Source organism: Lepisma saccharinum, chromosome 4 (assembly GCF_977018435.1).
Source record: "Lepisma saccharinum chromosome 4, izLepSacc3.1, whole genome shotgun sequence".
Lineage (NCBI taxonomy): Eukaryota > Metazoa > Arthropoda > Insecta > Zygentoma > Lepismatidae > Lepisma > Lepisma saccharinum.
The window spans coordinates 12,855,722-12,879,561 of record NC_139232.1 but is presented as its reverse complement, the minus strand read 5'-3'; the positions used below and the strand labels follow the sequence as shown (position 1 = coordinate 12,879,561).

The window sequence follows — 23,840 nt, the reverse complement described above, 5'->3', positions numbered from 1 at the left end:
ATGGAAATAATATGCAAAAATAATTAAAATACATAAAATATGAGCCAAAACCTAATATATGTAAAAAATATGGAAAATAAAAACTGAATTTTTCGAGGCTACATGGATGCCCAAAGATAATACAAGATATAACTGATTTCAGCTTCATACATAAATATGTGTTTACATAAAAATTCGTTCCCTGCTCATGAATCTGTGAGAGAGAGGGTTGCAGTATCTGATAATGGGAACGGCAGTGCCGTGAAGCAGAGGAGGAGAGTGCAAGCACCCTAACAATATGTTCATGAAACAGGAACAACGTACATGGATCAAAATTCAAGAGACAGGTGGGTGGAGTGCACAAGACTATTGTCAGGTACTGCGTGAGGCATGTGGGGATGCATCTTGGAATACCACCTTTGTCCCGCACTTAGGAGAAAGTGACAGCACTTGCTGCCAAGGACTCCCATCATCCTGCATGACAATACAAGATTTCCTGCGTAACTGGCGATGGGAGGTACTAGAGCACCCACTGTATTCATCCGATATGAGTATGTGCAATTATGATCTCTGCAGAAATGAGAGAACCACTTTGAGGGAAGCGTTACAACACAAGAGAATCCATCATCCACCATACGGCGGTCACTGCAGGACATCAACAGAAATGGAAGACGATTACATTGAAGCAATGTAACAGGTGTTTCGTCTGCCAATAAACCCTGGTTCAAATTACAGCAATGTTGCCACTACTTTTTATCCAGCCCTTGTACATTCAATCTTGGTGGACCCAACATAGCAAACTGTTATAAAATTTTCCCAAAATTTTCCCTGATTTTTACATTTCACTGCATTTTAAGTTTTTCATTTTGGTCCCCTCAAAAACATAAAATTTAGATGTCAATGTATTAGGGTAAAATTTTTCATTTTTTTCATCTTCTGAGTGAGCTTCTTGAGTCGGAAGATGAAAGTATACTTTCTACAATAGAGTGGTCTTTCCCTGAAATAACAGAACCAACTTTCTCTTTACAACAACTCTCCATTATTATTTTTTTGTACATCACTACACATTTGAAAAATGTGTGTGAAAACCTATCCAGAAAGGGTTTACAGTGTAAATAGGTCTGTTAAAGGTTAGCACTGTACAGTGACTTAGGAACATTGCGATTTGACATTGTGTTCCTTTTGGAACTTTAGCACCGGATTTTAGCTCAATCAGACCTGGCCAGTGATACTTGAAAACCAACATGGAGCAGTGAGAGAACATGCCCAATTATCTAGTTTGAATTTAACTTTTCTTGAATCATGAAGTGTTTCCAGAAATTACCGAGAGAAACCTAAACATCATTGCTTTATGAAACTTGCCTTGATTTGCATGAAACAATTGGTGTTGGTGTTTTTTAAAAACATTTTTGACTTGCAATCCAGCAGTGTACACAGGATCAACAACAAATGGCAATCACAAGCAGGAATTGATTTTTTCCAGGGAATGCTATGTTGCAGCAACAACTCGATTACATTCCATGGAATTGAAGCAGATAAAATATATTTATTTTACTACTTACTTTACCATATAAAAGTTTTTCGTACTGGTGGTCAGCGAGGAAACCTGCCAGCATCCACTCCTGTTCCTGAAGAAGATATATGGAAGAAATTCCTTGTTGATGAAGGATTCTATAAGAATTCAAAGGAGGCTGGACTCATCAGTGCAGATGAATTTTATGAAATATGGAAAAATAAGATTTCTCCTACTGTTTTTAATCAGAATTTAAAAAATGCATTTAGCAACAGATTTAATAATTCAAATGTCTATGCAAATATGCCTGATGTTTTAGAGAGTCTATTAAATTCAGTTCATGTTAATAGCTCCATAAATGAAGTTTGATCATAATGTGAAAAGATTTTTGTTAAAAGCAATAACACACAGACAGCATGATAAAAAACAATTTAGGAGTTCTTCCAAGCTTTCGATTCCATCTCGGAATCATCATCAGGGCTGGTCAAGAGATGACAAAACTTAGTGTTCTTTATCGCGTGCTGTTTGTGTTTTTTTATTGTTTTTAACAAATATGTTGCTGGCATATGATGTAAGAAGTTTCTTTACTGTCATAGTGAAAAGATTTGATGTGAACTATTGATGTGATGAAGCCAATTTCCAATGTTTGAAGATCAGCCTAAAATGTCATATGAGAATCAGTAAAATTCCGGTATTTACACTGGTTCCAGTATTCTGTTTAATTACTTTTAAGTATTGTATCTAAAGATATCTGTTTGGCGGTTACGTGGAGATAGGTAATTAACTCTGATACTCTTACTTTTCATTGTTCCACATAAATTTCTTTCACGATCGATTTCGCCACCCATCTTGTGGCTTCGTCAGGCATGTACTCGCCTTGCAAAGCCACCAAATGGGTGGCGAAATCGATCGCGAAAGAAATTTACGCGAAAAAATGAAAAGTAAGTTTATCAGAGTTAATTACTTAAAAGTGTTTATCACAGAAGACAAATTAATAGAGCATTGCACTATAGTATTATACTGTGGAAAAAAAGTAGCATTCATGTTTTTAACGCTCTGTTTTCTTGTATTAAGTCCAAATTTCGTCAATTTATTCTTTTTCGTAAATATGTGAAAACTCTTTATGTGCTGGTGTAAGATATCTAAGGAATCAGGTAAATATCAGCACTCTAGTCGGTTCAGAAGATTATCAGTGAGTACATTGGAATCAGTAATATTCAGCTTCATCACATCACTAGTTTTTACTAACTCCAGTTGCATAAAAAGTGAGGTTCGAATGAATACAGTCTTTTAAGTGGAATTTTATTCTTCTGGCAACATTTTATTCTGGTTTTACAAAACCTTTTCCAGCTAACACTACAAAGAACAAACAAGCTAGCAATGCACAAGAAAGCTCTCTATTAATGGGATCATGTGCTGCCATACCAGGCGATATTCATTATACAGGCAAGGGGTTCTTCTCAGACAAATAATGCTGACAGAAATGATACATAGTATTATTTGTAAGTCAATGCTGATTCATTATTTTCACATCAAGGGAGATAGGGTTTTGCAATTAAATAGGTATCTTGTGTAAAATTATGAATATTTTAAAGCAAAACTCTGTTAGATTAATACGATCTAGTTCCAGATTAATGAAAAAATGTGTATATATAGTGGAACCACAATTTTATGTTCCCACACTATATATATATATTTAACCAAATGCTATTAAATGTTCTTTGATTTTAAATTTTCTTGCATTTTAGGTTTTTGCAGCTTGGTCCCTTGAAAAACGTAAAATATTCCACTGTATATTAAAATTTATATAGATCAAATTCTGATGCTTTAACATTCTAACAAAAGTTTTATTCAGAATATGTATGTACATTAATATGGAAGTCTGCATTGTGCACAGTTACACCATGTGAATCTACTAGTTAGGCCTCCCCGGTGGAGGCACATAGTGGTTCGGATCCCACTTTAAACTGTAGGTCCTGTCCCGATTAGCCATCCTGTGCACAAAGTGGACTATAAAACAACAACAATTCAAAACAATTCTACTAGTTTTGCTTTAAAATATTCAATGAATTACATAAGAGGTGATTGAAATGTTAAAAGAGCTATCCATTAATTATGGATATTCACTTTCTACACATTGTTGATGCAAAAATATATAAAATTATGCACTAGTAGAACCATAGGTAAACAGGCTAATAGTGCTTGATAAAAAAACACATCAGAACATAAAAAGTTACAAGCTTCCTTTTCATGCTTTCAAATATTTTGGTCAACTTCATATGTGGATGTGACTTCATATCTGCTTCAGAATCAAGACCTAGGACTTACTAGAACCCCTTCTTTCCTCCATGGTATCCACCTTCTCCTTTACTGGTTTCTCAAAATAAAGTTCTCCATCACTGGTGATAATCAAAGATAAGATGTGCAAGAATCTTGAGGGCTGTCCAAGATGAAACCATACTTTTTCAAAATTATTTTATTTACTTGTTATTCAACTTAATCAACATTTCTTCCACTGTTGGAATGCATTCTGGAATATGTTTTGTGAAATAGCCTGCAGGTCCTGTAGCAAATTTTCTTTAATGAGGAGAATTGCTGGGATTCAATACTTTTGTCATGTAATTATCCTGGTGCAGCATCCACATTTTGTTTACCCAAGCTTCAGAACTCAGAAAATCCCTACAATCATGGAACACTACCTCACTTGAACGCTTGCAGACTGGGAAGGAAGCAACAGTGATGTAACAAACAGAATATTACTTCTAAGGAATCCCACTGCATAGCACTAATAGTGGAGTAGTAAAATACATTGGTGTTCTATTTTGAAAGTTACTTATCTTACGGACAGGCCTTGTGTTTGCTGGTGTTACCCTGACAAAGTTCTAGAAAACTATACCAGAACACCTCCAAAAGAATAAAAGCCACTTCTAGAATAAAATTTATTGTACTTTTATGTGATATGGAACAATAGTTTTCTCTCTAATAGTGCACATTCTTAGTGCACTTTTACTTCACAACAATAAAATCACAATACTATGTCTAATTTACATTACACCTATTGTTATTAGTGTAGCTTGTTGCACCAATGCCAAAACCATGAATATGCAGATTTTTACTTTTTCATGTAGTGCACTTTCCGACTATCTTTTGTTGATAAATTCCTATGCTAACTTATATGACCTAATAAGCAACCATAAATAGGTACATATTTTACCGAAGACAACATTTATCCAAATGTGAAATCTATTTATTTTTATGGGATATTGAATATTAAAATACTTTTATCTCAAAGTAAAATTTAGCACATTCATGGTCTTGACATTGGTGCAACGATGTGTAAAAGATAAGCACTGTTACTTGTAGCAAATTGCAATTAGCATGGCCTGAAAAATTACTGTTGGGCTATTGAACCATTGCTAATTTAAGAAATTGACTACTTGGATACGATATATAAATGATATTTTCTGCAACAATGGTTCTGCAAACTTTGAAGAACATTGATAAAAATGAGAGTGTAGATCTGATTGGTGGTAATAATTGACAAGATAATATTTAAAATTTTTCCTTGTGTGACCTGCTAATTTCATGATGCAACAGTGCAACATGTTTGTTAGAAGATATTTATTTGTTTCTTTTCTTCTTGAACCAATTTTGAGCCTTTTCGTGGTGCAAGTGTATGGTCAGTGCATGCTTAGATTGTTTGTTGGATTGAGCTGTATGGCCTCTTTTATGTGGGTAAGTTGGGGGAAGCTGTACAGAGAATATACAGTCTCCCTCCCATTCTCATTATTTTCCTACTATGCTAAGACTGATGTTTTGATAAGAAATTTCTTTGAATGGCTGTGTACACTACTTTTATAAAAATAATTCTTAAATATAAGAGGACTTCCTGTTTATCGGTATTTGAGTATGTTTTAAGAGAATTTAATTGTATTAATGTAGCACATAAGTGGCTGTGTGTGGTTGTGAGTATAGCACAGTGATAGCAGGTTCTATTATATAGCAAAGAACTGCAGTGAATCTTAACAGTAACCTGGCAGCGGAGCGGGGGTCAGCACTTCTGCCAGCATTTAGATCCACAGCTTTACTTTGACTTTGGCACTGGATGCATCAGTGCTTCAGTATCCAGATAGTTGTTGTCCAGTTTGCACGTGTTTGTGAAGTGTTAAGGTGTTATCAAGATTCTTTTGTTTTAGTTTACATATTACTGGTGCTTTTCTGCATTTTTTAATTTTTGTTTAACGTCATTACGAATTCTTATAGGGAGGAAGTTGGAAAGCGTTTTGCAGCAAAATTCCAAGATGTTCCTGTTCCACACAGTGTGTTCGAAAACTTGTGAAGTATTGAAAGAAAATATCAGAAGAGAAATTGAAGCAATTTTGAAAGAGGCCATTGTTGAACTCGCTTTGACTAGGATTTAGAGCCTTGTTGAAATTTAATTTTCATAAAAAATCTCGCCCTTTCTGGAATGCTTTTCTCACATTTTGATCATAGTGTGTCTTTATCTTTCCTTTTTTACCAACAATGGGACCTTTTCTGTCATTATTGAACTCATTTTGACTAGGATTTAGAGCCTTTTTTATATTTTAATGTTAATTAAAAGTAAGCTCTTTATGAAATGTTTTTTCTCACATTTTGATCACATGTCATTCTTTTTTTCCGTATTTCCTGTCAAAACGCAATGGAATGAAATAGCTTCGGCTTGAAATAAATTAGCTTCTTTGAGACCCTGCACTTCTGGCCAAAGTTCGCATGTGCTATATACGCTCGGTCACGGAGCACCCATTTCGTGACGCGAGCCTTGATCTAACAATCTCCCACCTGCTCTAAATCCTAGTCAAAGGGAGTTCAACAATAGCAGAAAAAAGTCCCATTGTTGGTGAAAAAGGCAGTATGATAAACATGAGAGAGCTAAGGTTTTTAGGGAAGAATGAAAAAGGCTCGAAATTCTCAGCCCCTGAGTCCACCGTCCACGACTGGACATGCAAAAATTTCAAATAACTTGCTGGAAAATGAACATAGAGAGGCGGGACCTTAACACTTCACAAACACGTGCTATCTGGATACTGAAGCACTGACGCATCCAGTGCCAAAGTCAACAATATGCTGTGGGTCTAAATGCCAGCAGACGTGCCTCCACAGCAGCCAGCTTTACCGTGGGACTCGCTGTAGAATAAACCAATGTACATAATCAATAAAGCTGTTTTCATTTTATATTACAAGAACTGAAATAATGAATGATACAATTATGCAAAATGATGAAGTTTAATCGTTAGTGCACTATAGTAGTTCTGTAGTTAACATCGCAAAACTGGATTTGATTCCTGGTAGGGCATGAATGAGTGTTGATACTGGAGGAGAGGAGTTAGTCAAAACAGTCAGAGCAGTGGGGTAGCATGTAAAGGTATCCTGCCTTTTAACCATCGTATTTTAATTCTAACCAGCTTGCAGTTCATTTTTTCTGCATAGCTTTTGTTCGCAATTGAAATTGCCACCTGTCTGGCAGCTTCATCATGCCTGACAGGTGGAAAAATGAACTATAAGTTGATTAGAATGAATCTTCATAAGATGGCAAGGCTGTTTTTAGCATATAATGTTATATTTTTCAATATTTTCAGTCTTGCAAGTTATTTTGTAGTGAAGAGAAATAACTCCAACAAGTCTTCTTCTGGGAACTGGTGTATTAACTATAGCCCCTTCTCTATAATGTGCAAAAAAAACAACAAAAAAAAAAAACACTTCAATTGAAAAAGTCAACACTGCAATTTAAACAGTGAGCAGGTGGATCTATTCATTCACATTACTGTGATTAAACTTTTGTTACAAATATAACATGAAAGTGGCAAAATAATAGCCCTTCCTAGGAGAAGCAAATGATACTGGAAAAGGCGGGGGGGGGGGGGGGTTGCAGAGTGTAAAGGACCAATATCAAATGAGCAAAAATAATGATGTCACATGTAATTTAAGTTGCAGGCCAATCTTATTTATTTTAAGTATTTTCTAAATGTTTAGTTTGTTACATCCGTATATTTCATGAGTGTTTATTTACAACTTTATTGGAAGTTTTTTTTTATGTGGTGGTGGTAATTTTAAAGTACCTTTGAATATATATTTTATTTCACACTATTGGTGATGTGTCAGTATTGAACATTGATATTTATATTTTGGAATGAGAATAAGCTAAGTTATACATCTATTACCGTTTAACAATAAGACAAATATTTTATCTCAAGAGGGATTCGTTGGAGCTTCTGTCAAGTATGCCACAGACATATTTCATCATTTTTGACCAAACAAACACAGAGCTGGGATTACTACTAGGACGGTCTTCTGGTCATCAAACTAGGTACCAAATTATTACTTGGATACTATTTTTGGTTTCACATAGTAATTGTCACAGCATGGGTTCATGCATATTGTGTTTCATTTCATTACACAGGTGTATTTGCAAAAGATTCAGTTCATCTGATGTTTTTGAATATGATTTATATTAAATTATGAATTTTGAAGTAAATCATGAAACAAGTTTTTTTATGCTGTTTATTCAGCTGGTTCGTATTGCAGAATAATATTAGATGGAAAGGACATGTTACCATTACACCTTCATTACAATGAAAAATATTTTTTATCACAATCATTCTTTTCCATGATAATTTCAATGGCAATACAAGTACAAGTATGTCCATCGACTGGCAATTAATCTATTTGTTCTGTATATACATTACACTGCTATAATTTTTCACGAGTGTAGAGGATATTATTTTTACCTTCCTCTCTCTTGCTTTACTTGTTTCTCATCTGTGCTTGCCATCTGGGATTGTCTGATAACCAGCTGATCCACATGGGACTGTTCATTTTTGCTATTTATACAGGGTGCAGCAATGAATCTGGCAATTTTAAAATACACCTCACTTTAAAGAATAATACAGAAAGAAACATGCATAATTAAGACAAGATGAACTATGTTATTCATTCATTCACTTTAAACTGTACGTCCAGTCCCGATTAGCCTTACTGTGCATAAAGTGGACTTACAACAACAAATCAATCCAATCCAATTCTTTCAAAACTTGAGAAATCATCCATTTAGATACTCCCGTGGCGGCGCTTGTGGACTGGACAACATTATACTTAAGTTTATGTAACTCCTTCTGATTTCGCAAATATGTTGCAACATTGTAAACAATTTATCTGGCCTGTCCTCTAAGGGGATTTCCAGAGCAGATTGTGGATTTCGTTGGACCCGGCATGATTTGATTTTTGCATTTCAAAGATATGCAGCCAAGAGTAAAGAGCAAGAACATTTCAGTGCTTTAAAAAAGAACATACAAGTGTGTTATCAGATTGCCTTCTCGTAGTGATTGTTGTACGATAAACAAAATAACGCCCACCCCACTCGGCTTTAAAAGAAAACAGGCCACGGCTCGATGTCGCATTCAGAAAATTAAGTCATTCGCCCAGTAGTTTCTCTTTGTTATAAACGTTAATGTGTGTGTGTAATACTACAGTTTACGATCTGCACACCGCACGCATTTTCAAAGACCGGATTAAATCAAATGAACCACTGATAAACTGATATGAGCCGGCACCGACAATCTACACAGTAAAAATAGTTTGTCATATTTGTTTTAGCTTAATTTTGCTGAGTTGGCACCACTCATAGTCTCCAGGCCAGACCAGTACGTAGAAGAGTGGTGGGGAGGATGACGTAATGGGAAGTGCTCTGCAGTGATCTGCGCATATCGGGACTTAACTTGTCAGGTTATAGCTATATCTTTTCTTGTAAAATTGCCCGATTCATTGCCACATTCTGTATATTTGAAATCTGCCTGGCCCCCACCCTCATAGAACAAGGTCCCTTTGTTAAGGTGAAAAACAGCCATTTTGATAAAGCCAACATTATAAATCACAGTTGAGGTGCAGGAGGCAAGAAATACAGTACATTTTATGTGACAAATATGTATAAGAATAGACACTGTACAGACCCATATACATATATATTACTGACACATCTTGGCTATCACTCAAGAACAACAGTTGTGTGTTAAAAACCAGCTATTCCCAGATACATTTGTCAAGTTATACATTATATTTATTCAGTGGACAATTGTACTGTGTAGTAGAATATCTGCATATTAAATCATGATTGAGGCAGGTTTAGGTTGAAGGTGTCTGTTCATCATCCCAGAAGCAAGTAGTGAAATAGAACATGTGATACTTCCCAAAACCAATTTCCCAGGAAGTGGAAGGCAAAAATTTCTAACTTGGTACCTAGTCTGGTGGTGAGAAGAGCTTTCTAGTAGGAAATATATCTCCATCCGATGCAAGCTTATAATGGTCCTTTTATTTTTATATAAAACATTTCAACACGTATAGGTTCAAACATCATCATCTTGTCAATAAATAGACATTTGTGTATTTGTTTTCAATAATATGGCATTTATAAACCTTCCTCCACTGTGAGAAATAATAGTGTACAAAAAAGGCATGATTGCAATGGAAAAGTTGACATGAGTAATTTACAGAGTTCTTATGTTGTTAATAAAACAATACTATTTCTAAGCACAACTTATACATTAACAATGAAGTAATGAAATTAATAGTTCAGTCTGTTAGAAGTGCCTCTTCTTATGAATTATGGCTATAACTTATACTGCTGTGATATATGTATTCTGTTTTTTATTAAATATTTAATTATAAATAAGCATTTACCGTCCATTTTTCACACTGATGATATATATATATATATATATATATATATATACACAGAAAAGAAACCTTATTCCTTACTATGTTATTAGAATTTTCATAACTTTGTATGTAATCCATATTTTATATATCCTATTTATAAATGTTTATAATTTTATACATTGGTGGTATGACTGGTCTGTTTGTTTTAATAAAAATTAGTGAAAACTACATACTTCTTTTTTATTTATAAGACAAATATTGACATACATTGTTTTGATTAATCTTTAGTGGACAGATCCTTGTGCACGTTGAATAGAGAAGTAGAGATACCTGTATGAAATCGATTTTTTTTTTTTTTTGACAGGGCTTTTAGTGTAAGTGGAACTTACGCGTTGTACAGCCAAGCTCAGATTAAATAGGAGGAAAAAAATTTTCTCGACGGAAAATAAGTTGGCAATGCTGCGAACATCGAGGCATTCTTGATAAGATGCTTGAGGAGCGTCGAGCAAACTTTCCTGAAAAGCACAACTCCAGTATCGAAGGTCATGCTACACGTGGATTGGCAACTTTCGGGAGCATGCTGTCTGTCTACACAATTCTCCACAAATGCCTGTTTGAAGATGAATCTTCTGCTCGCATTTTATTTTTCGAATGTAGTTATGACATTGTAGTCATTTTACAATTATTTTTATTTGTTCTTATTTGCTTTGCTGTTATGTCACTATTACAATTAATAGAAACTATTAAGATGGATGATAATTAGATTAAATTGATGAAGAGATGCTTAAAGAAGAGATTGCCAGACCAGGACTCGAATCCGGAACCTAAAGCAGATAGGTTGGGGAAGACCGTCAATAACTCCCAGCCATGAACTGGCATATAACATTTGTAATTGCGCAGGAGTATTTTTTGTGCTGTTCATGCCTAATACCTGCTTTCGGACACTTAATTTATAAGTGACGTTAATCCACACTTCGTTTGGTGGTAACAAGCCACATATTGTTTGAGAGGAGGAACACATCTCGTTCATGTACTCTATACAATCATGGACTATACTGGAAATGTGACGTGCTAAACACTACTTTCGGATATCAGTTGGACATGGCAATTTTGATATAGAAGTTGCATTTTCTCTACTTAGATTCATTATGTCCAAATTTTATCCTAATAGATAATCTTGCAACAACGCAAAATGTTTTAGTTGACTCGAATTCACAATGACTAATATATACTGGACCTTCCTTTTTTTAAATGCAAAATATAGTGACGAAAATATGCTTCAACACGAAATTGAAAGACAATATTCATTCAATACACTAAAAATGCTAACCAAAGCAGACTTTATTATATATTATTAATAACACTACACACATAACGTTTCCATCCTCTAACAGGGTTTTCTTCGGAGTAAGATTCACAAGGCTTAATAGGATTATCATTCATTACAAAGCAATAGCTATAAATATTAGATAAATCTGAAATGGGGGGTTATTGTTCACCATAGGAGAGTTGCAGGAGGTAAAACAGAATACATACATACGTAAGGAAGAGGTGTGTAAGTTTCTATGTAAAAATTGACATGAGTGGTAGCACTACTCATTACGTCAGGGGTCCTAGGTTCGAAAACATGTCTGGGCATTGGTGTTCTTTTTGAATGTTCTATTTATCATATCTTCATTCATCATTGTGATTGCCCAAAAGTGGCAGAAAAGCAATGCTAAATAAAAATAATAAAAATATATGTGAAAATTAAAAGGTGAATTAAGAGCTGATAGGTAAAATATATTTCATGAGCGATGTTCGATAGAAGTTCTGTTAAGATGTGAAACCTGTAGCAAGTAAATAGCGAAGTTGTGTGAAGGATTGAAGATAAGCTTCTATCACATTTAATCTAAGCTCACATGAAGAGCTAGAGCTCTGTGTGAGCTAGAGCAATACAAAGCACAGAAAGCATCCCAAGTTAAAGTGTTCTTTTGTTCTCATTATTACAAGTAAAAGTAAAATATATCAGAAAGAACCTCTGGTTTAGTAGTTTTAGCCCATTTTATACTCAGAGGGGAAAAAAGGACTTTTTTAAAATATGCATGTTGATAATAGTAACAATGGGTATTGTTTTGTAATCCAAATATGTCATACCTTCATAGGTATACAAATGAACAAAAAGGATAACAGAAATGTCATTGGTAGTTTTCAAGAAATGGCAAGTTAATTGCAGCCACAGGTTGCTGAGAGAACCTTTTCCCATCCGTCCACGAATTGATAATATGGATGGACTGATATGATATTTTCACTAATACCGATAAAATTTGTATAAAATTTATTGAAAATGATAAATGCCATCCTACATTAAATGACGATGTTCTTTGAAAACCCTGATTAGTTCTTTAAACTCCTTAATTTATGAAACCTGGTGAATGCAATGGGTTTGCTTATTTAGACATCACATTTTACAAAACCAGGGTGAATGAAATATCTTTATGTATGGAATAACTGAAATAAAATGGAAAGATTGTACACTCACTCACTGGCTATTTATACATACAAGTATATGAGCAGGGTCTCAGACACATGGGAAACCTGTGTAATGACCCTGCATGGTCGCCACATTTAATGACACTGTGTTGTCGCCATATTATATTTTGTTAACAAGGTTTGATTAAAGAATGCAGGCTAAATGTCCCTGCGAGGCATACGCTTTGTTTAAATCCAACTTGTTCTTTAAAACGTTAATAATTGTCTTTTACATAGTTAAACACATTGTTAGTAATGCAGAGTTCTGTGCGACTCGTTATTAATTGTATTGTCTAAATGCACACAGTTTTAGTTTATGTTAACACGTGCATCTAATGATTTTTCCACTAGTGTTTTCTCAATGTCAAACCATGATAATGTTCAGTACGGAGTTTGCAATATGTAATCAAAAAGTGAGTTGGCAACGCGTACTTTTAGTTAGGATTTTCTCCGCCCATGCGCCACTGCGAGTATAAAGCCAGAAAAGCGAGGCCCGGAGCTCAGTTAGCTCCCTGATATCAACTGGGAAGCATCCAGGGTAAACTGGCCTCCCAGCCAGAAGCCTAGCAGCCATTCCAGAAGGAATGAGGGAGAAGAGAGAAGAAGAACAATATAGCAGCAACCTACCTACCTAGTCCAATTGCTTTGGCTGATAGGTACTCAGGTTCTACCTGCCCGGCTTGACTGGTAGTACCAGGACCGTTCCTTCCTAACCTGCCGTCCCTGCATAGGAGACACCAGTTGACTTGCCAATTCCCAGCTAACGCCAGGGGTGTCACGGCATCCTTTGATCCTACCACCCAAGTGTCCCGTTCGTTGGGGGTACCGATCGGCTAAGGCCAGTTCCCGGCTGTGGTTGGGGGTACCGCGTGCTTCTTACTTTCTCTTACAGGGGAGCCCATGACGTCTGCAGCGATCAACGCCCTAAATAAAATTATGTCCCTATACTCCCCCTGGCGTTTCACCGAGGAATTAAGTGGATGTTCCCTCCCCCCCTTATCTCTTATCTCTTCAAGACCAAAGGCGATACAGGTAAATGCACGTGCGTGGTACAAGTAAATGCATGAAGGGGTTACAGGTAAAGACACGTGTGCTAACAGACATTATTTTATTGAGATTGTAATAAATCAATATATATATATATATATATAAAGCTGGTGTAAGCTTTCATTATCCCAGTAAGCCCTGAGATATTTGAGTCCATGTTCGATGACTGGTAAGATGTTAGCACTTATGTGTAGACTTTTGCCGTCTTCTAATTGAAGTGTTTATTGTATGGTAATTGCGAGTAAGGGGTACGGACGTTGCAAACGTTTTTGGAGCTCATAACGTGGGGCTCGATTGTAAAAACTAAGCAGTAAGCCAGTGGGGATGCTAATTGCTACAAGGACTAGAAGGGGCTCATAAGTGTCAGTGTTAGTGTTCGACCAAAGAATTCACGAAGGTGAAGATATAGTGTTGTGTAGTGGGAGAAACCATACACGGTGTGCCAAAATGGAAACATATACAGAAAACATATAACCTTTTCCTTACGTGAAATTTTGAAATTTCGTATTTATGCGTTGCACAATTTAATGGTTAAATCCTATTAATTTCGAAGATCCTCTATCTTCATTCACTGTCTTCATATATGCACCGATATGCCATTTTATTCTTGAATTAGTTTTGTTATGTTTGTTTCAAATGATGATAATAATAATTAGGGATGAACCAATATGAAATTTTTGCCAATACTGATAAATTATGTATATAAAATTTACTTCAAGGGTCCTGGTTCGGTACCTGGTGGAGGCACATAGTGGTTCCAGATCACACTTTAAGCTATACGTCCAGTCCCGATTAGCCTGGTAGACTGAAGGGGCCTGTGTCGCTTGTCCCTTCGGTGTGGTCGCAATTCACTTGTTGCTTCGGTCCGAAATCTCCCTAAATATGTCACTACTTTTCTATTCCAAAACCAATTACAGCTAACTGATCACGTGCATCAGTTAAACTGGTAAATGAACCATTCAGGCAAGGTTTATCCAGGATTTGTCATCTGGGAAGCGTAAGATAGTTTTTAATGGGCTATTAGGGCAAGATTTAGCACCAAAATGGCCATAAATCGGTCTTTTGTGAAAAAGTTTTGGTGTGAGAATGTTGGTGAAAATGTGCAGGTCGAGTTAGGGGTATATAGATAACTAACCCCATTAAGCTGCTTATGTAACATGTAACTGTCAGATGGGTTGAATATCAGATCTGCCAAGAATTCTCTATACCGGGTGTTTCATAAATACTTGATGGGCTACACATATTTATTGCAAGTAAAGTATTGAGCTTACATTAATGAAACCAGGCCAGAGTGAACAAGGAACTCAAACAGTTTTTTTAACACCTACAAATGTTCAATGTATGCACCGTGGGTGACACGGCATTCATCAACACGATAATCTACTTCTTTCAACACTTGCATCAACATGAGCCTGTCGATAGTGTATATCGCTGTGATGATACGCTTCCTAAGGGCTGTGATATCACATGGCATCGGTGAGACCAATACCCTGTCTTTCATGAAACCCCACAAAAGATGTCACACTGTGTAAGCGGAGGCGAGGTGTCCGGTCATCGGGAGATGCAGCGATGACCAAGCAAAATAATAAAAAATATTGCATTTTATATATTTTAGAGAAGCAGTAAAAATAATAAGTCAGACTACTCGCATATTTGTGAGAAATAAGCCAAGCGACAACATGAAACAGCTCGAAATATGCAAGAGATTCGCTAATCTTAGTGCATCGAAATGAGGCCCCAGTACTACCCCTCATGCCGTACCCTCCCGCCAAGTTTCCTATTGAAGGTAATGGTGTTCGTTGGCCCAGCTCATCGCAGAATGGTGCGAAACTCTCTGGTCTCTGCCGGTGCCGAGAACAGCCAAAGGCTTCCGAACAGGCAGACAGGTCCAACGACCTGTACTTTCCCCTACTTTTGAAGGTCTGGGTCATAACAGGGACTTTTTTCAGCCCCCATCCCCATGTTTGCAGCCACGGCAAGGTTTGACTGGAGTCATCAAGATTCTTCCGAGTGTCCAGTTGCTTGCTCAAGTAGGGGTGGTGAGAATCATAATTCTGTTTATGCTCAATATTCTTTGAAAAGAAAGAAAAGGCAGGGAAAGATGGCAAAATGAGGACTTCAACGTGACAATTGAGGTGTTTGCATTTCAGTTTCCATCATATTTAGTAATTCTCGTCGTATGGGATAGAATTATGTATCTTTTGTAGTGGTAAGGTCTGTGGTATGAGCTTTTACACTGAATTGGCAGTGATTTGGCGTTTATCGCAGATAAATATTGTGCCCCCCTTCCCCTCCTCTGTTTTGAAAGATCGACCCTGACGTTTGGCAAAGCTTGCGATGACTACGTAAAAATTTCACGCATCGCCACTGGGTGTAAGGTCCTGTGATCTTGGGGACCAAAGCATTGCACAAAACACTGTGAGTGATGTGGGTGATTTGAGTGTCGCCTAGCAGCAGGGATATGAACTCTCAGCTTAATGAAACATGCGGGCACAAACTGTTGGCGTTCCTATCCTGTTGATGTGTGCCGTGTCACCCGTGGTGCATACGATGGTCACTATTTATATTTTGAGCCTAACAATGAAAAAACAGGAATTTGGCATTGAAAACTGCTTTATTGTTTTTCGAAGTATTCTTCTTTATGGTCAATACACTTTTGCATTCGTTCGAACCATTTGTCAAAGCAGTTTTTCCAATCTTCTTGAGACACCTCCACAATATGGTTTTTGAACGCATCAACGGCGTCTTCCGCCGACGAAAATCGTTGTCCACGCAATTTATTCTTGACATTCGGGAACAAGAAGAAGTGATTGGGTGCCAAATCAGGACTGTACGGCGGATGACCCATCAATTCGATTTTTTGACTGTTCATAAAGTCGGTTGTTAGACGAGATGTGTGGCAGCTGGCATTGTCTTGATGAAGAATGATCCGACGGCGTTTGTTTGTTTTCCGTATTTGACCGAAGACCTCTGGCAAACAAATTGTTGTGTACCATTCAGAGTTGACCGTTCTACGTTCCTCTAAAGGCACAGTTGCCACATGACCAGTTTTCCCGAAAAAACAGGCGACCATTTGTTTCGATGTGCTTCGAGCGCGAACAACTTTTGTTGGATTCTGTTCATCTTGAAACACCCATACAGTCGACTGCTGTTTACGTTCCGGCTCATATCCATATATCCATGATTCGTCACCTGTTACAATCTTATATACTGTACGTCTTTTGAAGCACCACGATTGTATTTATTGAGCATTTGTTTGCACCAATTGACGCGAGCTTCTTTTTGAGTTTTTGTCAAATTGTGTGGGATCCAACGAGAACATACCTTTCTCACAGCTAAATGATCATGTAATATTTTATATATGATGGTGGAACTAATGCCTATGGTTGCCTCAATCTCACAGTATGTCACATGACGATCTTGCAGTATTAGGTTTTGCACAGCATCCATGTTTTCTTGAACAACAACTGATTTTGGACGACCTTCGCGAATCTCGTCGGTGAGCGAATGGCGGCCACGATTAAATTCGTTATACCAGCGTTTCACAGTGGCAAAGGATGGGACTTCATCGCCAAATGTGGAAGTAAGTTGATCGATGCACTCTTGTCTTGATAATCCACGTCGAAAATCGTAAAAAATCATCGCACGAAAATGTTGACTAGTTAATTCCATTTTATTGTTGTCGCGCAATCTCCAAGGCAACATAAACAACACAAATGAAGCTATTGACAAAACATTTGAAGTACGTTATGGTCAATAATGCCAGACGATTCCGTGCAAACGTCAAATCGCGCCTAACTTCAATCAGTGTTGCCAAGGCTCAAAATATAAATAGTGACCCTCGTACATTGAACATTTGTAGATGTTTAAAGAAAACTGTTTGAGTTCCTCGTTTGTTCTTGACTGGTTTCATTATGAAAGTTTAATAGTTTACTTGCAATAAATGTTTGTACTAACCTCTCAATTATTTATGAAACATCTGGTATTTAATAATTTTTGTGGTATTGTTTTGTTGTATGGAAGCTCATCTAGGAGGATATTATATACCCCACAACCACTCCTCTCCTTTACTCAGTGGCGGATTACCAAATAGGCCCACTAGGCACGTGCCTAGGGGCGGCAACTCTTGGGGGCGGCAAATCTCTTTTCCAGAATATCAAGAATAATAAAAAGTGTCTTATGTACACAGTGACAATTTAGACTTATGAAACCAATGTCTCAAATCAACGGTTTGCAACGCTTTCGCTTCATTCGAAAGAAACCTTGATGTATCGGATTTATGTGTTATCAACAAATGTTTCGTCTGCTCTGCCTCCTTCAGGAGCCAATCAATTTGTTTTTAACCCTTGCTGTGGCTTTTATCGCTTACAATGACAATGCAAGCCGCCCAGCCATTGTTGATTTGTTTTTGTAAATACATACCCCTCGATCTTCCACTAAGCGTTTGTTAATGGCCAGGCAGGAAAGAAGACTGATTGTTTGAAACTCACATCTGTAACAATGCCAGTCTTAAAAAAAATAAACACATAAACACTGCTGATAAGTGAGTGAGTGAGTGCAGCTTTCTCGTGGACCGCAACTAGTTTCTGTCTTACTGTATTCTCTGGCTGGTGCATTCAGTTTGTTGCTAGTGCGTTTGCGATTTTTTTTTTTATGCATCAGGCAGCATGAAGCGAACAAAGTTAAGTGGGGCGGCTTATCGTAAACTTGTAAACGAAAAGCGTGAAAGAGAAGCAACCTTACAGAAAAAACTTGGTACAGTGGACACGTTTTTTAGGCGAAAGGAACAAGTGATTTCCGAAAGCAGTTCAAAAATTGAAGTGGAAGCGGCTACATCGAGTGAACTCTGTCAAACGCAAAATGTCGAAAATATTGTGGGTTTAGTGGAGGAAGAAAGTGCACCTGAGGTAGTGTCCCCTCAGTTCGTAGGAGTTCCTGATTATGACAGTGAGAGTGCAAATTTCGTTACTGGCGATCCTGCCGAGTGGTGTCTGAATGAGTCTACAATTGACATTCTTCTAAGACGTGGAATTAATCAGAATGCTGAAAACGATTTTTCTAAATCGCAAAGACTCATAGCAGGTAAGACAAGATTGTGGACAGTGCGTTAAGAATATTTTTGTGTACTGCAGAAACAAACTGTTCAGCTGAACGTACGTTTTCGGCCCTAAAAAGACTGAAAACTTATCTCCGTTCAACCATGTGTAATAAAAGACTGAACGAGTTATCTATTCTCCACATCTAAGCAGACATCTTGACTGATGGACACATCAACTTTGAAGAACTTACACACGAGTTTGCAGCAACCAAAGTGAGGCGGAAGCGGCTTCATTTATGACTGGTGAGTGGTGAATTTAATTTCTCAATACATTACATAATTTTAGGTATAGCACATACAGAAAATGAATTGTTTGTTATTGATTTTTATCCTTTGTTTTTTTTTATTTCAGTATGTTCACTAATTTTTATATTAGGATGTAAAATTACTGGAAATAAGTTACTACTTTTCTTTTGAGAAGGGCGCACATTAAGTTTGTGCCTAGGGGCGGCGAGGAAGCTTAATCCGCCACTGCCTTTACTCCATTGTGTAAGCCCACTTATTGTATCATTTTAGCATTGGAAATTATTCTTGTAATTCATAGAAATAAACTTCCATGATGGCTTGGTTCTAAAATCCGTAGGTCCTAAAGTAAACAGAGAACATTATTACCTAGAAACGTTACCCAACCTAACCACATACATTTTATCTTATTACCACATCCTTCGTTTGAAAGTGTCTAAGAGGATGGAGAATGAGATAAGCACTGAAACAAACTTCTAAACCCAAACGACAGCTGCATCTTGACAGCCTCTGTGGACGAATGGTTAGCACAATGCAATATGTTCCAGGGGTCCTGGGTTCGAATCCCGGCATGGGCTTTTCTTTGTGAGTGTTCCTTCATAAATTTCATTACTCTTCATTGTCGTGATTAGCCAAAAGTTGTAGAAGAGCGACGCTAAATAAAAATCAATCAATCAATCAAGGTGCATCGTGTAAGAATGGCAGGTAGCCTATATTTGAGGGATTCATAGCACAAGTGGCATAACTCCATTTTTTCATTAAAGTGAGTTACATGTATAACTTAGAAGTGTGAAGTATCAACATTTCAGTGCTAGAAGAAAGTATCTCCTAAGTTTCAAATTCTTGCTCGTAGAGTCACAAGTATGTTTGTGATCCAACAGGTAAACATAGCACTAAAATATTTAAATATGCCTTTTCCTCAAAATTGTCTTGAATGGAGTTACGCCACTTGTACTCTGAACCCCTCATTTAATATGAAGGAAAAGCTTAGCCTACAGATTGGGCGCGTTCCGAAAGTCGCACGAATTTAATGTGTTAAAACGAGCTGGCCTGATCTTAATCTGCTGGAATTCTCATTTTCTTTACAAAACCTCAGATTTTTTCCTGTTGCTTCAAGTATGGTAAGAAGATCGAAAGAGCGATTTAGTGAACAAAGCATGTAAGCACGAACACATTGTAAATAAATAGCGGACGATAAATACGCTCTAAACCTGATTTATTTCCATCGGGGGTACTGCTCCAATTTTATTCAAAATACTGACCGATACTTTTCGCCATAGGTGAAAGTGTTTCATAAATTTGCAACAGAATTGCGTGGCAAGAATTTACTTCTATAAGAAACATTGTAATACATCAGTGCAAGTATTCACGTAGGTAGGAACTGGTTTGTGAGAGTGTGTGTAATATATATATATATATATTGATGAAGGAATTGGGAGCATAAAGGTAGAAACATTAATTTGCCTCAAACATCGCTCTGAAGCTCGCAAGTTGAACGCTCATTCACCCCACATTCCACCGGATGCAGAGCCGAGCAACAAGAATTTTCCACTCGGCTCTGCACAGTCAGCAAGGCAACGGCCCTCGCCAGCGGTGAGTGCACCTCCACTGTAAATTTCCATCTGCATCCAGGGATACCCCAGGTGCACAGTGGAGGTGCAAAGTCCACCAACCTATGACTCAAATCCAATGTATAAAACCCCTGGAGACGGTAAATCGATCTCTCACTTCGCTCCAATATCACCACCAAACTGATCGACGAGAAGACGACGACGGCCGGCTGAGAGATCCCTACGTTACGAGGCGGCAACAAGCGAGAAGTCCATAAGCAGTCCGGATTAAGCCAGCCGAAGAATCTGCAGTTCATTTACAATTCAAGTCGCCGAATTGCCTGCCGTCTCTTATCGTCATCTTCGATCTCTCCAGCGGGCACCTATCACCTGTCACCGTCGCCGACGCCAGAAGCCGAGGGCCAGACCTACAGCAAGGGGTGAGTAGCGTTCAACATCACAGGCTCCCAACAATCCTTCATCAGCTCCCTTAAGGGTAGAGGTGGTTAGCCAAGTCAAACTTAAGACCTATCGTATTTATCTGAGCTACGTCCCGGCGTGACTCGATCCAGTACCTTACCCGACGTCACGCTACATGGTGGAGATAGCCGGCTCCACTCCGTGGAATTGCAGAAAATTTTAATTTTTTTACGTCACCCAAAACCCCATAATTTAAAATCCCCGCCGCACACAGCAGCAACTCTAGAAATTCTTCTTTTCGATAATACACTTCGTATTATAAACTCCCCACTCGTAAATTTTCTCTTCCGCTCACTATCTTTCATTTCTTGTGAATAAATGCATAAAAAATTCCCCCTCCCTAAATTCGCATGAACGAATCCCAAATTATTCTTCACGAAGAGCTACGTCCCGGCGGGACTCGATCCCGTACCTTACCCGACGTCACGCTACAATATATATATCTTGAATTGAGATGAGAGTGTGAGAGTGGTTAGCACAGCGCGCTACGACGCCAGGGATCCTGGGTTCGAATCATGGCCTAGACATGGGTGTTCTTTGTGAGTGTCCCTTCGTCAAGTTAATCGTATCACTCGTCCATATCTTCGTGATTAGCCGAAAGTGGCACAAAAGCGACGCTAGATAAAAATCGATCGAGTTGAGTACTAACGATTAAGGGTCCTGGGTTCGATACCTGATGGAAGCACATAATGGTTTGAATTCCACTTCAAACGGTAGGTTGATTTCCGATTAGATTATCTGTGCATAAAGCGGACTGGCAACAAAGTTTTTGAAGATGAGTGTAATGCGTTTAATGGATAAAGTACAGTGCAGGTTATAATTGCCTGCTTTTATTAAGAATTTCTAAACTCAGAATATGAGATTAGAGATAAATGAATTTCCTTTGCCGAAGTGGTTAGCACATCGCGCTACAACAACAATAATAAACAAAAAATTATTTCCTGTGCGTAATAGAAATGCACTTTTCCTCGTGGATCCCGCAGACCTCAACTTGGATACACACCTGTGTTCACGTTATATTGCGTCAAATTAATGACACATTTAACCACTCCCCAGTGATCAGAACGCTACATTTTAAAAGTAGCTTCGCTACAGCTACGTTTTCCAAAAAGTAGCTCACTACGCTACTCCTGTCCGCTACTCGCTACTTTGCTACTTTTGCTCTACTTCTACATTAAAGAAACAAAACAACTTCAAACAACCACATGGATATTCAAAAGAAGTCCCTAGTATGATAGTTGTACTTACTGGAAAATAGATTGTTATTTATTATCATAATTCCTGTAATTCGTTAAATGTTTGTTCTAACATTGGGGATAGCTTGGGGATGCTTTTTTGCTGAAGCTAAATGAGCAACAGGTGGAGCGATGCTTTATGTAAGTTTCCTGTTGGGAATGCTTCCCTGAAGAGACAGTGTTTTTCACCTTGTAATCAAAGGGCCCCAGGTTCGATACCTGGCAGAGGCACTAGTGATGATTCGGATCCAGTCTCGATTAGCTTATCTGTGCATAAAGTGGACTCAAAACAAAAACTCGGAAAGATGCCTAGTTGGGAGGATGGATCCGCCATTACCCACACTACTCATCATAAGTTTTCTTCATTCTCACAATTAGCCAAAAGTGGCAGAAAGCGACTCTAGATAACATAATAAAAAATAAACCATTCGTCCTCATTGTCATGATTAGCAAAAGTTACAGAAAAGCGACGTAAAAGTAGAAGAAATGCATACATTTGGAAACTGTATATTAACTAAAGAAAATTATCGTTTCTGCAGAAAAGTCAATAACTCGTAAATACTTTTTACAATATCATAAAATCTAAACGTATTGCAATTTTAAAATTTGTGAACAAATATTATGACGAAAATAATTGTAATTCCAGAAAGTGTATGTATATCATTCTTGTAACAGTTTCTTGCTGGTGAGATCCATGTACTAATAATGATCCACTGATCATTGAATGATCATCCACTGAGCCATTGAATGCTGGCACTATTGCTTTGTCATTGTCCATCCATTGATCGCTCGTTTTTTCAGTGCAAGATGTGTTTACACAGTAATTAATGACATTTACCCGTCTCTTACACTATGGATATTAACGGGATTTGTTACTGGAGTGGCGGAGAGGCATTTGTCCCCAGGGGTGTAGCAAACGAGGCATGTTTCTTCACAAAATAGTGATGCAGCTTAAAATACGTAACTTAGCCAGAATATATTCATATATGCCAGTTCAGTTTAGTTATCTGGATGTTAGATTTATTCTATACTAATGAAATAAATTACGCAGATATCTATAATCGGCGATATCAAGATATTTATAATCTAGATTATCCATATTCCAATTAATAATCTTTGTCATTATGAACCTCCTTCAAGAGTAAATGTTATTGTCGAATTTTTCATTGACTCTGTGGTCACATGAAGAAATGTAGCTGTAGCGAAATTTTCGCTACAACTACAGGAATTTTGTAGCTTCGCTACAGCTACAACTACAATTTTGAAAATGTAGCGCCGCTGCAGCTGCCGCTACAAATTTTGTAGATAGCTACAGTAGCGTGCTACTTCCGACCACTGCCAATCCCTCACCAATTGCTTACTACGTCATTTCCTATCAACATTTTGCCACTATCAAAATGACCATGAAATCCGTTATAAGCAAAGGTCAAAGGAACGGACTCATTTCTGAGAATAAATATGTTACAACTTCGCCGTTTTAATTCCACAGTTTG

The 23,840-nt window shown here is 37.5% G+C and overlaps 1 protein-coding gene across 3 annotated transcripts in view; it reads left to right on the top strand.

Annotated features, from left to right (window-relative positions):
• Nucleotides 1–10,592, top strand: part of LOC145986382 (glycoprotein-N-acetylgalactosamine 3-beta-galactosyltransferase 1-like) — a 40,529-nt gene extending 29,937 nt beyond the window's left edge. Inside the window, exons 4-5 of one of the 3 annotated variants that reach the window (XR_014441588.1) lie at nucleotides 1,463–2,646; nucleotides 2,704–4,953. Coding sequence is in view for 2 of the 3 variants with exons in the window: in XM_083120322.1 (XP_082976448.1) it covers nucleotides 1,463–1,861 (399 nt within the window). In the remaining variant the exon portion in view is untranslated. Of the gene's footprint in view, nucleotides 1–1,462; nucleotides 4,954–10,547 lie in introns of those variants that run through there. The other 2 variants (XM_083120324.1, XM_083120322.1) reach the window with 2 other exon arrangements.
• The last annotated feature ends 13,248 nt before the right edge of the window (nucleotides 10,593–23,840 follow it).